The following is a 17960-nucleotide window of genomic DNA, read 5'->3' as shown; positions in this document are numbered from 1 at the left end:
GTTCATACCTCAATACCATAGGTAATAACATATTAGATGTTTCACTCCAGCAGTATATAATGAGTTTGGAAATTGTAGAGAAAAATGTTAACTAATGCATTAAAATTTAATTACACCCATTCGATTTTAGACGACTAAAATTAGTTTTAGTCGACTTAAATGTACTGGAGATTTAGTTGACTAAATACGACTAAAACAATTGCAGAAGACTAAAATGGTAATAAAACTGAAATGCCATTTTAGTCCTAAAGCTAAGTAGAGCTGCACGATTCTGGTCAAAATGAGAATCGCGATTCTTTTGCTTAGACTAAAGATCACGAATCTCAAAAATTGATTGCCAGAAACCCCCCCCCCCAAATAAATAAACCTGTGATTTTATTTGAAAATACGAATATATAAAAAACAGACCAGTGATATGTCTATAATGTTAAAGACAAAATAACTCCTTTGAAAAAAGCAGAATCAAACTTTTGATGGTCTTTAACAATATAGACATGTCACTGGTCTGTTTTTTATACATCAGAAGCAGTACCGCCGGCAACCACTGGGTGGCGCATGGATACACACAGTTGTATAGAACTGTGAGAGAGATAAATACATCAAAAGCAGTACCGCCGGCAACCACTGGGTGGTGCATGGATACACACTAGAGTTGTATTGAATTGTGAGAGAAGCCCAGGCTGCTGACGTCTGTTCCGATATCGGCGGCATTTGCGTTCCACACTGGTTACATGGAATGGCGGTGACACATAAGAATCGCGGGTAATCCCGCGGGGAGAATCGAGATCGCGATTCTCTCTGCGATTAATCGTGCAGCTCTAAGGCTAAGACTAAAACTAAATGGAAATTTGCTGCCAAAATAGACACTGGTACACGGGCCACATTAAGTCACTGTCAGAATCTTATTCCCCACACTCTTTTTAAAACTAGAAAAAAAATTTGCCTGAATTTCCACTTTAAACTAAAAATATACTAAGCCCTTGTGGGTGCATAAAATAATTCTAGTGCGTTTTTTTTTTTGTTTTAATATTACAACCATTTGTATGGAGAAAGTATAGTTTATGGATCTCCTGTGCGCTGACAGTGATACACATGAGAGAATTCAATAGTTTAGGAACTGCTCTCCTCAACGATGCTCAGTGCTTTTAAAGTCGGGCAGGCATAACCAATATTCTTTTTTTTTTGTTGATGGTTGATTACTTATTTGCTTATTTTATCTCTATCTCTTCTCTCTCTTTTTTTTTTTTCTCTTGCTCTTTTCTCTCTATTCTGCAACCAGAAATGGCTGGAGCTTTTGTGGCAGTATTTCTGATGGCCATATTGTATGAGGGGCTTAAGATTGCTCGGGAGGCCTTGCTCAGAAGGTCACAAGTCAGTATCCGTTATAACTCCATGCCAGTGCCAGGACCCAATGGGACCACCCTAATGGAGACTCACAAAACTGTCGGGTAAGTACTATGTGAAGAATTAAAAGATTTGACTACCTCTTCTAAAAGACAGGAAAGGATATATGCGGTTTTCTGGAGGTAGACAGACTAGGGAGGTGGTTTTATGCTCCTAGAGCAGGGGTGTCCAAACTTTTTTCAAAGAGGGCCAGATTTGATAAAGTGAACATGCGTAAGGGCCGACCATTTTGCCTGACATTCTTTGGACCATTAAAATTTGGTCTAAGTGTGTTTGTTGGAGCAACTAATACTCTGCCCAACAAGAATTCTCTTGCCTTTGTGGCTGTGTGTGGTGAAGAGATGAGCGTGGGCATGTTATTTGGATATACCGTATTTATCTGCGTATAACACGCACCTTCAATTTAAGAGGGAAGTTTCAGGGGAAAAAATGTAAATAAAAAACTGAAGCAAAATAAGGGTCATTGCCATGAATGCAGCCTCTCCATTGCCATAAATGCAGCCTGATCGATGTCCATCTGCAGCCTCGGAGGGAAGGGGGGGGGGCGGGATGAGCACCAACAGATTACATACAGGAGAATCTCCTGTTTACACAGCAGCCTCTTTAATACAATTTCTTCTGCCTCCTATGATAGACGGAGGAGTCGTCCAATGGCAGCCCAGGAGATGGGACTTCCTATTACAGATGTCACTGAGTAAACAGGAGATTCTCCTGTATGTAATTTGACAGCACTCGTTCCCCCCTCTCCCTGTCCCCTCCGAGGCAGCGCCGATAAATACAGTATATATCCAAATTACCAGGGGGGCCACATTAAACTGGAACGGGGGCCGCAATCGGCCCACGGGCCGGACTTTGGACATGCCTGTCCTAGAGCAAGCCAACGGCAAAGCCAACAGTGATCTTAAAGGCCTCGCTCTTGTAAAAGAGGTCTCAACAGCAGTACGCTTTGAAACTGTTGAAAAGTCTTTGCATAGATTACAATTCTTTAAAGCTTATCCCCAAGCACAGACAAATAGATGCTGTATTGTTGCAATGATGGTACCTTGTGAAAAAAAAAAACCTCCTAGCTTTCCTCTTTAATTTGTCCCAGTATGCTTCAATTATGGTTGGAATCTAGCCTTCGCCACTGAATGTATTTGCTAAGAAGGAGACTGGCCATCCCAGGTGGTTCTCTATGCATTGGGTGAATGTAGTCCTGAAACAAAGCAGCAATGTTATTAGTGTATATTCCCACCAAGCACCACCTTGGTCACAAGAGTTTCCACAGACAGGCAGGGCGCTCCTGGGAGATGCTCCTTTATCAGTAGGAAATCACATAGGGCACCCCGTGGAATCCCTCAATCTGGCACCTATGGCAGAAAGGTTTTTCTGAGCCCTTCTGATGTCTTCACAGAAAATTCTCTGTACAAGGAGGCAATAATAATAATAATAATAATTAAAAAAAAAGGTGCAACCAAAAAAAGAAAACTTAAGTGCCGGTTGAAGGAGAAAGAGTGCTGCTTCTCAGCACATAGTGTGATGGGAGCCCCCACCTCGTTAGGGGGTGAAGTTTGTCAAACTAACATTTCAGCTGAACCAAGAGCAACACCATCTTGGTCCTATTGGTGTCAGCTATATACACATTGATGAGGGTTTGTCCTCTTAAAACCCACTAATTCTGGGGGTTGTTTCCAGGCAGAAATCGCCCCTGAAAAAAACGCTGATAAAAGCCTATGGGGCAGATCCACAAAAGAATTACGCCGGTGTATCTCCTGATACGCCGCGTAATTTCAAATTTCCCACGTCGTATCTTTGTTTTGTATCTACAAAACAAGATACGACTGCATCTGGGCTCGATCCGACTGGCGTACGTCTTAGTACGCCGTCGGATCGTAGGTGGCGTTTCCGTCGAATTCCACATTGAGTATGCAAATTAGCTAGTTACGGCGATCCACGAACGTACGTCCGGCCGGCGCATTTTTTTACGTCATTTGCGTTCGGCTTTTTCTGGCGTATAGTTACCCCTGCTATTATGAGGCGTACTCAATGTTGAGTATGGCCGTCGTTCCCGCGTCGAATTTAGAATTTTTTACGTCGTTTGCGTAAGTCGTTCGCGAATAGGGATTTGCGTAGAATGACGTCACCGTCGTAAACATTGGCTTGTTCCGGTTTCATTTCGAGCATGCGCACTGGGATACCCCCACGGACGGCGCATGCGCCGTTCAAAAAAAACGTTGTTTACATCGGGTCACGACGTATTTACATAAAACACGCCCCCATCAAATCGATTTGAATTGCACGCCCTTACGCCGCCAAAGATACACTACGCCGACGTAACTTACTTTGAGGATTAAAAAAAAAAAAAAGTTACGGCGGCGTAGTGTATCTTAGATACGCTACGCCCGATGCAAATATGCGCCGATGTACGTGGATCTGCCCCTATATGTGCATGGAGACATAGGATAACATGCTGGGGAGTTTACTGGCTGCAGAAAAAACAACGCCCAAAGCCAAAAAACAGCAGCTAGAAAAAAAAAAAGCCAGTGTGTATGAGGCCTAAAACCTAACTCTAGGTTTATTTTCACTTCAAATAGTTTGCTAATTAGCCTGCTGTATAAACTGTATGCAGCCGCAGCTTCATACAGTATGCAGTGCCGTGTTTCAGCAGCGGTACGAGGACTTCCTGCCTGCCGCTGGAACAAAATTGAGTTGGGCACTGCACAGCAAGCCATGCATTTTAAATAATGAATACAAGGCTTCCTCTGATTGGCTGAGGTGGACATTGTGACGTCATCCGCCCACCTCCGCCATTTTTTTTTTCTTCTTCCTCCAGATCAACAGTGGGTATAGGATTGTGTATATAGAGGTTTTTTATTTATTTCTTCTATTGGTTGAACTAGATCTGACTATGTAACTTATGGCTCTATAGGTAATAAATAAGCAAGTGAAGTTAAGGTTTTCTGTTTCCATGGAATTTTTAATTCCCTTTTATTTCCTGTTCTTTACAGACAGCAGATGGTAAGCATGCCTCACATCTTCCAGACTTTCCTCCACATCATCCAGGTGGTGGTCAGCTACTTCCTCATGTTAATATTCATGACCTACAACGCCTATCTGTGCATCGCGGTGGCAGCCGGAGCGGGAACTGGTTACTTCCTCTTTAGCTGGAGGAAGGCTGTGGTGGTCGACATAACCGAACACTGCCATTAATGACTCCTCAATGGGACATCTAGTGGCACTTATTGATCTTCTTACTCTTCTTCTTATGAGGATAAATCTTTTTGTAACAAACTCCCATATTGCCTTTCTTTCCTGCCTTTTTAAGTGACGTAGTTTGATATCTGCAAAACTGAGGATGTGGCCCTGCTCATTGGTTCATTCCTAATCCAGTCACCCAATTCTTGATCAGCTGCAGGACATATTTTAGGTGGACTTTTGCCATTATCGCCTATAACACCAGATGCCGGACAAGAACTATATCCGGTTTACAGTCCCCACTGTTCAGAGTCTGTTTGCTGGACGATATTTATAGTCAAATGTATCTAAAAATATGACTTTAGAATTGGTCGTGTCAATAGTGTTGTCATTTTTCGGTTCAGCCCAGCAAGAATGAATGTGTAATTTTTAGATATATGCTGACAATTCTATTAACTGATTTCCTAAATCAATCAATCATAGGTTCTGTCATAAGTAGGGTTGTCCCGATACCATTTTTTTTAGGACCGAGTAGAAGTACCGATACTTTTTTTTCATGTACTCGCCGATACCGATACTTTTTTTTAAATGTGTCCCCAAATGTAGCCATGTCTCCCCACATATGCAGCCATGTCCCCCCACATAATGCAGCCATGTCCCCCCACATAATGCAGCCATGTCCCCCCACATAATGCAGCCATGTCCCCCCACATAATGCAGCCATGTCCCCCCACATAATGCAGCCATGTCCCCCCACATAATGCAGCCATGTCCCCCCACATAATGCAGCCATGTCCCCCCACATAATGCAGCCATGTCCCCCCACATAATGCAGCCATGTCCCCCCACATAATGCAGCCATGTCCCCCCACATAATGCAGCCATGTCCCACATACCTGGATGATGCCGCACGTGTCGCGTTAATCAGCATGCGGGGAACATAACAGCTTTCGTTAGACACTCCCCCTTGCTCGGGATTGGACAGATCATCCGTCCAATCCCGCGCAAGGGGGAGTGTCTATTTGCGGTTTGCAGTGGCGGGTTTGCGGCGGGGGGGGCAAGTATTCTATTTCGGTATCGGGGGTACGAGTACTCCCGCAAATACTCTGTATCGATACCGATACTGGTATCGGGACAACCCTAGTCATAAGGATCTCTGTTCTCTGTCATTATATCTCAGAAACGCTGCTGTGTTCCCAGGGTCATCCACCTAGCATAGCCAGTATGATGGCCAGTGGCTTTGGAGTAGAGAAGGAAATTCCAGCAGTGAGATCCATCTGCTGTTGTATCTGACCGAAAAAAAGGCAGTTATTAAATAAATTCTCAAGCATCCATGAGCAACCAAAATATTAGGGTTGGGTAGATTGATCCTTCAAAAGGTCCATGTACCTTGTAACTTGTTTAATCAGCATATGTGCAATCTCTTTTTCACTTACTTAAAGTGGACCGGTAAGTGGTCCTCTCCCTCTTACACATTTGTAGAATTTTCAATGGTCCTCCCCCTTCCTCGTACACATTTGCAGAAGTTACGGGCCCCTGCACATGTGCAGACAGCAGTGGGTCTCTGGCACAGAACCCTGCAGCCATGTCTGTGCGAGATCTCACAAACTACCTTCTGCGATGTAGACCTTGGGAGGCAGTTTGTGAGACTTTATGCGCAAGCAGACATACGGCGAGTCTCTGGTGCGTGTGTGGGAGGGTCCAGTGCATGCAGACACCCCATGGGCTGTTTTTGAGGTCCCATAGACCTGGCAGAGACTTGTGTGCTTAAGCATGCTCTAGATCTCCATTAAAGATGGTGGCTTGGGTGGAGGGCGGAGAGTGTTGGAGGGAAACTTTGGCTTCATGCAAGATGACGCATGACTCCATGGTCTGGTATTTTTTTTTTTTTTTTTTACAGGGACAACTATTAGGATTTTTTTTTTTGGGGGGAGATTGGGCAGTGTAAAGTACTGTAATTTGGGTGCAGTTACACTGCTAATTTAGCTTCCTCTGCCCCCAGCCCCATGCTTGAGGAAACAAGAAAATAAATAGAATTTACTAAACTATAAGCAACATGCGTATCAGTTGACTTGATCATAGTTAAATGTAATTGAAAAAAATCATGATAATCTAGTTAAAGGTGTAATAAGTGAAATGTACAGCTTTTTCTACACATTTGCATATATGACAATTGCAGCAGGTTTGTCTCTGGAAACAGATGGTGGTGTTTTTCTTAAAAGCATACATGGTGAAAACTTCCTTTGGCGATCTGTCAGGGGTAGTTGGACATTTACCAGAATTGCACTACGGCCCAGATTCTCAAAGGACTTACGACGGCGCAGCTCCATGTACGCCGTCGTAAGTCCTAATCTGACCCATCGTATCTACGCGTCTGATTCTTAGAATCAGTTACGCATAGATATCCATTAGATCCGACAGGCGTAAGTCTCTTACGCCGTCGGATTTTAACTGCATTTTTTTTTTGACCGCTAGGTGGCGCTTCCGTCGAATTCCGCTTTGAGTATGCAAATTAGCTAGATACGCGAATTCCCGAACAGTAAAGTTACGACGTTTACGTTAGGCTTTTCCCAGCGTAAAGTTGCCCCTGCTATATGAGGCGCAGCCAATGTTAAGTATGGCCGTCGTTCCCACGTCGAAATTTGAAAAAGTTACGTCGTTTGCGTAAGTCGTCCGTGAATGGGGCTGGACGTCATTTACGTTCACGTCAAAACCAATGACGTCCTTGCGGCGTACTTTGGAGCAATGCACACTGGGAAATTCCACGGACGGCGCATGCGCCATTCCGCAAAAACGTCAATCACGTCAGGTCACAGTAGTTTTACATAAAACACGCCCCCCCCGATCTAAATTTGAATTAGGCGGGCTTACGCCGGCCGATTTACGCTACGCCGCCGCAACTTACGGAGCAAGTGCTTTGAGAATACAGCACTTGCCCGTGTAAGTTGCGGAGGCGTAACGTAAATCAGCCCGCACAATTTTACGCGGCTCTACGTGAATCCGGGCCTACAAGTGCAAACTGCACTTGGAAGTGCAGTCGCTATAGATCCGAGGGGGGACATGCAATGAGAATAAAAAAAACAGCATTTTAGCTTGCACGTGATTGGATAATAAAATCAGCAGAGCGTCCCCTCATTTCAGCTCTACCCCTCAGATTTACAGCGACTGCATTTCCAAGTGCGCTTTCAGTACAATTTCAAGTGCATTTTGCACTTTTAGTGCAAGTGGATTTGCCTTTAGTAAATAACCCCCAATGTGTGTAAGTTAATGGCTTAGATTTTAGCAACAACTGAAGCAAACATCTTTCAACTGAAATCTGTTTGTGGACCGCTGTAGGTATCCTGATCCAAAGAGTGCTTTCAATGCCTCGGTAAAAATGACTTGCTACTTGACCAGAGACCTAGATGCAGTATTCCAATAATCATCTAAATGACTAATTATTGTAGATTGCATACATCTCCCATTTTTTTTTTTCACTTTTTTTTATTTAAAATCTTATTTTATGTATTTTTAGTTAAATAATGTGAAGCTTTTACGAACTGTATGATTTATTTTTCAATAGTTAAAAATATGAAAGCATAAAATTAGTCAATCCTTTTAATAAAATATTGAATGGGAATTGTTTTGTTTCTTACTGGTTAGTCTTGTGAGGACATCCTGTGGTAGGTTTTGGTATTGCAATTATACAGACAGTCATGCAGTATAAAGTGCACTGAATGCCCCCTGGTCAGATATGAGGGTACATTTACATGTTTGTATTTTAATGCTTGCAACAGTTGCGTTCAAAATAATAGCCATGTGCTTTAAGTGTGTAAAGTTCAAAATCCTTATATTGGCTTTTATTTCCATACACGCACATGCATTGGGAACACTGCACAGCCTATTCCAAATCAAAACATGAAGATAAATGCTTCACGTTTTTTATTGATTTACAGAAAGTGAAGGATAAGGAATATTAGACTTTTCCAAGAAATGGCAGCGTCTCAATTTTTTTTTTTTTTTACAAACTCAAACATTAAGTCTAGGTTCACACCGGTGCGAACACGGACATCGCATGGGATTCGCACCACATTGCTGTGCAGATTACATGCCACGTCTGTGCGATGCGAATTCAGCCATACAAACTGTATGGCTGAAATCGTATTCCTGACAAAAGGGAGCAGGACCTTTTTTTGGGTCCGCACTGGAATCGCGTCGCATGTGTGCTCACACCCATGGAATCTGATTCCTGTACCAGTTTGCACTGCGATCTGCAAACTGATCTGGGGGTGTCATTAACTTTCTATTGACACCCGCAGCGGTTCGCAGATATCAGTGTGAACTGCCTGCAAGGACATGTGATGCGGGAACCAGCGCAATTCCGGTGCAAGTTACCGTATCACATATGTATAAACCCAGCCTTGGGCCCCTTTCACACAGGAGGCTGTTCTGCTGCTGTTAAAAGCATTTTTTGTTATTTTGAAATTCCAAGACGCTCAGCCATCAATTCCATTTGTATATTGCGATTAGCTGCATTTACGTGTGGCTGCAGTGGAACATTCTTGCCATTTCTGATGTGCTTCCTGTTTTTCTTTCCTTGTTGCCGCTGCTATCCGCAGGTGAAATAGTACGCTGCAATTACCTGCGGTTATGTGCCGATAGCTGCAAAAAAACGATCATGGACGCAGTCAAATTTATTTTTTCGAACTGCACAAAATCCTATGTAACAAAACTGTTGCTAAATGCAGTGTGTGAATGGGGCCATAGGAATGCATTGTCTGAGTTTAACCACTTAAGGACCGGACCAATGTGCTGCTAAATGACCCAAGGGATTTTTACAATTCGGCACTGCATCGCTTTAACAGACAATTGCGCAGTCGTGCGACGTGTTTTCCAAACAAAATTGGCGTCCTTTTTTCCCCACAAATAGAACTTTCTTTTGGTGGTATTTGATCACCTCTGCGGTTTTTATTTTTTGCGCTATAAACAAAAATAGAGCAACAATTTTGAAAAAAATTCAATATTTTTTACTTTTTGCTGTAATAAATATCCCCCAAAAACATATATACATTTTTTTTTCTCAGTTTAGGCCGATACGTATTCTTCTACCTATTTTTGGTAAAAAAAATCGCAATAAGCGTTTATCGATTACTGTATGAACTGAGAAATGCTTGAAGATTTTGCTTTCCTGTGAATCACTGAACTAATATTTAGTTGCATAAGCACCGTTTCTGAGAACTGCTTCACATCTGTGTTGCATGGATTCGACCAATTTCTGGCACCTGTGAACAGGTATTCCAGCCCAGGACGATTGCACTGCATTCCACAATTCCTCTACATTTCTTAGTTTTACCTCAAACAGCATTTTTGATGTCCCACCATGTTGGAAGGCAACGTGTTTTAACATCATATATTTCTGGATTTTACCCCACAAGTTTTCTATTGGATTAAGGTCCGGGGATTGGGCTGGCCACTCCATTACGTTAATCTTATTGGTCTGGAACCAAGATGCTGCTTGCTTACTGGTGTGTTTGGGGTCATTGTCTTGTTGAAAGGGCATTTCCTCTTTGCCATAGGGCAACATGACCTCTTAAAGTATTTTGATGTATTCAAACTGATCCATGATCCCTGATATGTGATAAATGGGCCCAACACCATAGTATGAAAAACATCCCCATACCATGATGCTTGCACCACCATGCTTCACTGTCTGCACAGTGTACTGTGGCTAGAATTCAGTGTTTGGGGGTCATCTGACAAACTGCAGCCCCAAGACCCAAAATGAACAATATTGCTTTCATCAGTGCCCAAAATTTTGCGCTATTTCTCTTTAGGCCAGTTAATGTGTTCTTTTGGCAAATTGTAACCTCTTCAGCACATAATTTTTTCAACAATGGGACTTTGTGGGAGCTTCTTGCCTATAGCTTGGCTTCACATCGGAGTCTTCTAATTGTTATAGTACCTACAGGAAACTTTACACCTTCTTTAGCCCCAGAAAAATTTACCCCCTTCCTTACCAGAGCACTTTTTTTGCGATTCGGCACTGCGTCGCTTTAACTGACAATTGTGCGACGGGGCTCCCAAACAAAAATGACGACTTTTTTTTTTTTTTTTTTTTTCCACAAATAGGGCTTTCTTTTGGTGGTATTTGATCACCTCTGCGGTTTTTATTTTTTGCGCTATAAACAAAAAAAGAGCGTAAATTTCGAAAAAAAATCAATATTTTTTACTTTTTGCTATAATAAAAATCCCCAATTAAAAAAAAAATAATAATAATTTATAAAAAAAAAAAAAAAAAATCCTCAGTTAGGCCGATATGTATTCTACATATTTTTGGTAAAAAAAATCGCAATGAGCGCATATTGATTGGTTTGCGCAAAAGTTTTAGCTTCTACAAAATAGGGGATAGTTTTATTGCTTTTTTTTTTTATTTTTTTTTTATACTAGTAATGGCGGCGATCTGCGATTTTTATTGTGACTGTGACATTGCGACGGACATATGGGACACATTTTTGGGACCATTCACATTTATACAGCGATTAGTGCTATAAAATTGTATAAATGTGACTGGCAGGGAAGGGGTTAACACTGGGGGGCGCTGAAGGGGTTAAATATGTTCCCTAATGTGTGATTCTAACTGTAAGGAGAGGGGACTCACAAGGGGAGGAGACGGATGTGTGTTCCTCTGTACTGGGAACACACATCGGTCTCCTCACCTGACAGGATCGTGGATCTGTGTTTTTACACACACATCCACGGTCCTGCCGTGATTGTGGGTGCCCGGCGGACATCGTGGCCGGGAAGCCCAGGGCGTCGTATGACGTTCAACCAGGATGGGAGATCCCATCTGTGGACGTCATATGTCTATGGTTAATCACTCTGGAGCTGATCATTGGCTGAGTCTTTGTCATTCTGGCTATTCTTCGATGCATTTGAATGGTAGTTTTATGTGGAAGAAATGTCTTTCTGGTTTTGGTTGCAATTTTAAAACATTTGAGATCATTTTAGCTGAGCAGCCTATCGGTTTTCTGCACTCCTTCATAAGTTTTCCCCTCTCTAATAAAAATTTAATCAAAGTATGCTGTTCTTCTGAACAGTCCATTTTAGAGAGAAATGCACTATACCCAGCATGTACATTTGCTGCTTTCGTCCGTAAATATGGGCCCCCTGTTTTTTCACAGACTGAATAACCTCACTAATTGAACTCCACACTGCTATTATTTTGAACACACCCCTTTCTCTTAGGCCCCTTTCACACTGACGCAGTTTAAGGGTTTTAGTGCTAGAAATGGCACCTCCATATCATGGCAATGGGTGCTTACGCTTGCGGGTAGAGATGGGCTCGGACATGTTCAAAACCCCCATATGCTCAATACCGCCAGGACAGGAAGCCAAAACTGCATAGGCTAATCCCAGGCAGTGAGACATTTCCCGGTCTGCAGCTGCACAGATCGGGAAATGTCTCACTGCCTGCGAATAGCTGTGTGCAGTGTCAGCTACCTGGCGTAATCGGGCACGTTGGGTTTCGAATATTATATACATATGCTCTGTCAGCTCGATAGAGAGAATGGGCAATTAAACAGCTCTCTATAGCAGGGAGTCCATGTATGAAAGTTCAAATGCAGCACATGGTGTGTTGGTGATCACAGATAGGCTGATGTCACGTACACACGATCGGAAATTCCAATAAGAAAAGTCTGATGTGAGCTTTTGATCCGAAATTCCGACCGGGTGTATGCTCCATCGGACTTTTGCTGTCAGAATTTCCTCCAACAAAAGATTGAGATCTGGTTTTCAGATAGAAAAATTCCTATCGGAAACGTTATCTAATGACATACATCTGAATTATGGAAGAACTGGTGTAGAAATGGCAGACCAGCACCTGGGTCTCTGTGGCAAGTCTAGATCTCTCTCATATTGCTTTCCTATTATATAGGATGGGTATATTAGGTGAGATCTTTACATTAACATAATCCCATAAAAAAACATATCACTGCATTTGTGAAGAGGGCTTCAGGGTGCCCAAGAAAGTCAAGCAAGTGCCAGGAACATCTCCTACATGTGAGTACATCTGCATGCACAGTGAGAAGAAGACTTTTGGAGGATGGCCTAGTGTTAAAAAGGGCAGCAAAGTAATTATCTCTGATAAATTCCTGTTTCTGGTTGTTTGGGGCATCAGGAAAAAAACCTTGTCTGGGGGAAGAAAAGGTGAGCGCTACCATCAGTCCTGTGTCATGCCAACAGTAAAGCATCCCGAGACCATTCATGTGTGGGGTTGCTTCTCAGTTAAGGGAGTGGGCTCACAATTTCACCTAAGAACACAGCCATGAATAAAGGAATGGTACAAAAACATCCTCCGAGAGCAACTTCTCCCAACCATCCAAGAACAGTTTGGTGATGAAAAATGCCTTTTCCAGCACGATGGAGCACCTTGCCAAAAGGCAAAAGTGGTAACTAAGTGGCTTGGGGAACAAAACAGAAATTTTGGGTTCATGGCCAGGAAACTCCCCAGACCTTAATCCCATCAATCCTTAACCACTTCCAGACCTTAGGTGTTTTTCAGATTTGGTGTTTGCAAGACTAAAACAGCTTTTTCTGCTAGAAAATTACTTAAAACCCCCAAACATTATATATATTTTTTTTCTAACACCCTAGAGAATAAAATAGTGGTCATTGCAATACTTTTTGTCACACCGTATTTGCACAGCGGTCTTACAAGCGCACTTTTTTTTGGAAAAAAAAATCACTTTTTTGAATTAAAAAATAAGACAACAATAAATTTGGCCCAATTTTTTTTTATATATTGTGAAAGATAATGTTACGCCGAGTAAAATGATACCCAATATGTCACGCTTAAAAATTGCGCCCGCTTGTGGCATGGCGTCAAACTTTTACCCTTAAAAATCTCTTTAAAAATTCTATAGGTTGCATTTTTTGAGCTACAGAGTAGGTCTAGAGCTAGAATTATTGCTCTCGCTCTAACGAGCGCGGCTATACCTCACTTGTGTGATTTGAACACCGTTTTCATATGCGGGCGCTACTCGCGTATGCGTTCGCTTCTGCGCGCGAGCTCGTCGGGACGGGGCGCTTTAAAAAAAAAAATAATTTTGTTTTCTTATTTATTTTTATTTATTTTATTACTTTTTACACTGAAAAAAAAAAATGTGATCACTTTTATTCCTATTACAAGGAATGTAAACATCCCTTGTAATAGAAAAAAGCAGGACAGGTCCTCTTAAAGCGGATGTGCCACTAAAACATATATTAAAAGCCAGCAGCTACAAATACTGCAGCTGCTGACTTTTAATATAAGGACACTTACCTGTCCTGGAGTCCAGCGGCCGATCGCAGCAGATGACGAGCGATCGCTCGTCACCCCTGCTGCTCCCCCCTCCATCCACGGTGAGGGAACCAGGAAGTGAAGCGCTCCGGCTTCACTGCCCGGTTCCCTACGGCGCATGCGCGAGTCGCGCTGCGCCCGCCGATTGGCTCCCGCTGTGTGCTGGGAGCCGAGTGTTCCCAGCATACAACGGGGGAGGACGGGAAGCGGAGAAAAAACCCGTCTTTTGCCCGTATCGTAGGGCCCGGAAGTGGGTGCAGATACCTGTCTGTAGACAGGTATCTGCACCCCCCTCCCCCCCTGAAAGTGTCAAATGGTGACACCGGAGGGGGGGAGGGGGGCCGATCAGCGGGACTCCACTTTAGAGTGGAGATCCGCTTTAAAATATGAGTCTGGTCAAAAAAGATCTCATAATTAGACTAAAATGCAAGAAGAAAAAAAAAAAATTTGAAACGTTTTGACGTCACTTCCGCCCAGCAGACCTATGGGGACGGTTGAAGTAGATTTTTCCTTCACTCGCAACCCCACTGAACAGCGAACAGTCCCGATCGCCTCCGCCGCTACCGACGGCTCCGGTGAGCGCGGGGAGGGGACCCTCTCCCGCCACCGATAAGGCGATCTCGCGGCGAATCTGCCTGCGGAGGACCGCCGTTATCGTTTACAGGACCATTGGCACTAAAGATGGATACCTCGGTTATGGCAGCAGCTGCTGCCGTTACCGAGATATCCATTTTTAAAATTAGGACGTATATATACAGTGCGGGTCTGAAATGGTTAAGAGGCGGGTGAAAAAAAGAAATTCTGACAAACTGGTGAAACTCTGCTTGACAAACTCCAAGCATTGATTATACAAGAATGGCTGCCATCCGTCAGGATGTGGGCCAGAGGTTTATTGACAGCATGCCAGGGTGAATTGCAGAGGTCTTGAAAATGAAGGGTCAACACTCCAAATATTGACTCTTTGCATAAACTAATGTAACTGTCAATAAAAACTTTGACACTTATGAAATGCTTGGAACTTCCCCTTTAAGCCTCCTCACCCCCTTACATGCCACATTTGTCATGTATTTTTTTGGGGGGGAAAGTGGGGGCTTCGGTAGGAGTGGGACTTCTTGTCCCCCTTCTGCCCAGGGACCGCCTCTGCAACTTCTCCTCTTGCCTTAGGCGGCCCCTCCCTCTATTAACCTCTTACAGGAAAGAATTTCCCTTCCTAGGGGTAGATAATCCTCTCACTTCTTTTGTCTCCCTCCGTTTGTAACCCCGGGACCGCCTGTATTGCTAATCCCATTAACAAGAGATGGATAACATTTTGCAGAGGAGCCTGATACTGTATGTGACTTTCATATACATACATTCCCAATGCACAAATCTATGCAGTGGAAAAAAAGTGTAAAGCCAGTCATAGATGGTTCGATTCATCCTGTTGAACCAGCTGAGATTCAAATCATATATGGGCAGGCTGAATGCTCTCAAGTTTATTGATCGATCAACTTGGGTACAACCAGCCTGCTGGATTTTACATGCAATTATTGCAAGCGGCTGTTATAGACGTTAGCAATAACCACTGTCTTCTCCCAGAAGAGACAGATTCCCCCGCCCCCCTACCAGGAGAATATAATGGCTCAGCAGGAGGGATTCCTGCATCAACACTATCAGTGTTGAAAGGGATACCGAGCTAATTTCTTTCCTACAACCCATGGTTGCAGGAAAGAAATTCGCTCCGTTTATGGCCTGCCTTAGAACCAGGTGTAATTAGGTATCCTTTCTTTTCTATCAGTGCTGAGAAAGTTTGTGTAAATGGGGCTCTTATTCTTTTCCTGGTTAAAAATTAATTAACGAGAGCCTGCCATTCTCTTTAGATTGTACACTTGTGAGGGGGTAGAATCACTGGTCATGCACTGGTTAAACTATATAACTTCATACTTACCTGAGCTCATTTTACATTCAGCTCTGTGCATGAGAGCAGCGGCTCTCCTCCCTCCTTACAGGGCAGATTGATGGCAGCGGAGCCACTGGCTCCTGGTGCTGTCAATAGAAGTTTGTAACAAAAGAGCAGGGCAGCACCAAGCTGTCTGTGTCAATAGATGCAGAAAAGGTGACTCTGGAGTGAGACGCATGAGTGCCCACATAGAAAGTGTCTTTCTATGAGGGCACTCCCCAGAGAGAAGGAGCCAGGAATGCCAGTGGGGGACCCCAGAAGAGGAGGATCGGGGCTGCTCTGTGCAAATCCATTGCAGAGAGAAGGTAAATATATGACATGTTTGCTTATATTTAAATAATAAAAAAAAAAAGCTTTACAATCACTTTAACCACTAGTCCACCGGGCGTATTTTGGCACTTCTCTCCTTCATGTAAAAATCACAATTTCTTTGCTAGAAAATTAATCAGAACCCCCAAACATTATATATATATATTTTTTAGCAGACACACTAGGGAATAAAATGGCGGTCATTGCAACTTATTTTCTCGCACGGTATTTGCGCAATTATTTTTCAAACACATTTTTTGGGGGGGGGGAAACGGTTTCAAGAATTAAAAAATAACAAAACAGTAAAGTTAGCCCAATTTTTTTGTATAATGTGAAAGATGATGTTACGCCGAGTAAAGAGATACCTAACATGTCACCCTTTAAAATTGTGCACACTCATGGAATGGCGCCAAACGTCGGTACTTTAAAATCTCCATAGGTGATGCTTTAACATTTTTTACAGGTTACTATTTTCGAGTTACAGAGGAGGTCTAGTGCTAGAATTGTTGCACACGCTCTAACGCACGCGACGATACCTCACATGTGGGGTTTGAACGGCGTTTACATATGTGGGTGGGACTTGCATGCGTGTTCGCTTCAGCGCGCGAGATAACGGGGACAGGGGCGTTTTGAAAAAAATAATTTTAAAATTGTAGTTTTATTTTACTTAATTTTTTTTATTTTTACACTTTTTTTTATCACTTTTATTCCTATTACAAGCAATGTAAACATCCCTTGTAATAGAAATCACTGTGACAGGTCCTCTTTATGGAGAGATGTGGGGTCAATAAGACCCCTCATCTCTCCTCCAGGCTTACAAGAATGAAATGCGGCTTTGTTTACTTCCAGGTACCGGGCGTGACGTCATAACGTCGCGCCCGGGCCTCCAACGGTCATAGAGATGACTGGTGACCATCTGGTCACCAGTCATCTCTATGCTTTCCAGGCAGCGCCGACTGATTCGCTCTCCGGGCCCCCGATGGCACGGGAGAGCCCGGTGAAGCACCGGATGGCGGCTGCCTCCCGCTGCCTATAAGAACGATCAAGCGGCGGAACAGCCGCTTTGATCGTTCTTATCGTGCACAGAATCGGCGGCTGAAGACGGCGATATCTGAATGATGCCTGTAGCTGCAGGCATCATTCAGATATCACCGCACAAAGTGGAGGACGTCTTATGACGTCCTCCCGTGGACAAGTGGTTAAGGAAATATTCCTGCACGTCCAGGGGAGGTAAAATTGAGTCTCAAAAGAGGCAGGGAAAATACCACAGTCATTGTGATGCGTTTTTATTGGAAGAAACACTTTCCCCATACCCACAGCAAAAATGCACTGCTATTACCAGATGTGCAGGGTTTCCATTAATTCTTAAAGTTCACGTTGTAAAACAACCCATTCAATTTAAAATAGAAATGAAAGCCAAAACATTTGTGTATACATATAAAAAATATGATATACTTTTTTTTTTTTTTAAACGTGATAACATACCCACTGTTCTCCTCAGAGAGCTAGGGCAAAAAAACAGCAGCACACAAGTTTTCCCAAGTGAATGGCTGTGCGGGGGGGCATGTCAACACAAGTCTAATCATTAGAGAAGAGCATGCGGAGTTCCCAGCACAGCCATAAAACTGACCACACGGTGCTCTCATGCCTAGTATGGTCAATTTTAATTAAGAAAACAGAGAGAATGGCAAGAACAACAGGAATTTCATATAAAGAGAACAGGATACTTGTCCATAGGAGTACATGGTACAGCAGGCACACATCAGGAATATGAAATGTTAAAGTTAAAATATTCTTTAACGGCACCCCCACACA

General features: G+C 43.1%; 1 protein-coding gene across 6 annotated transcripts in view; it reads left to right on the top strand.

Moving 5' to 3' along the window:
* The window catches only part of SLC31A1 (solute carrier family 31 member 1), an 80353-nt gene extending 75395 nt beyond the window's left edge, over window positions 1-4958 (top strand). For all 6 annotated transcript variants that reach the window (XM_040324337.1, XM_040324334.1, XM_040324332.1 and 3 more), the window contains 2 exons: window positions 1280-1448; window positions 4392-4958. In XM_040324337.1, coding sequence (XP_040180271.1) covers window positions 1280-1448; window positions 4392-4593 — 371 coding nt within the window. In that variant the 3' untranslated portion in view covers window positions 4594-4958. The remainder of the gene's footprint in view (window positions 1-1279; window positions 1449-4391) is intronic.
* Window positions 4959-17960: the final 13002 nt, after the last annotated feature.

The sequence above is a fragment of the Rana temporaria genome, chromosome 9 (assembly GCF_905171775.1).
Source record: "Rana temporaria chromosome 9, aRanTem1.1, whole genome shotgun sequence".
Classification (NCBI taxonomy): domain Eukaryota; kingdom Metazoa; phylum Chordata; class Amphibia; order Anura; family Ranidae; genus Rana; species Rana temporaria.
This window is presented reverse-complemented; position numbering and strand designations above follow the sequence as displayed.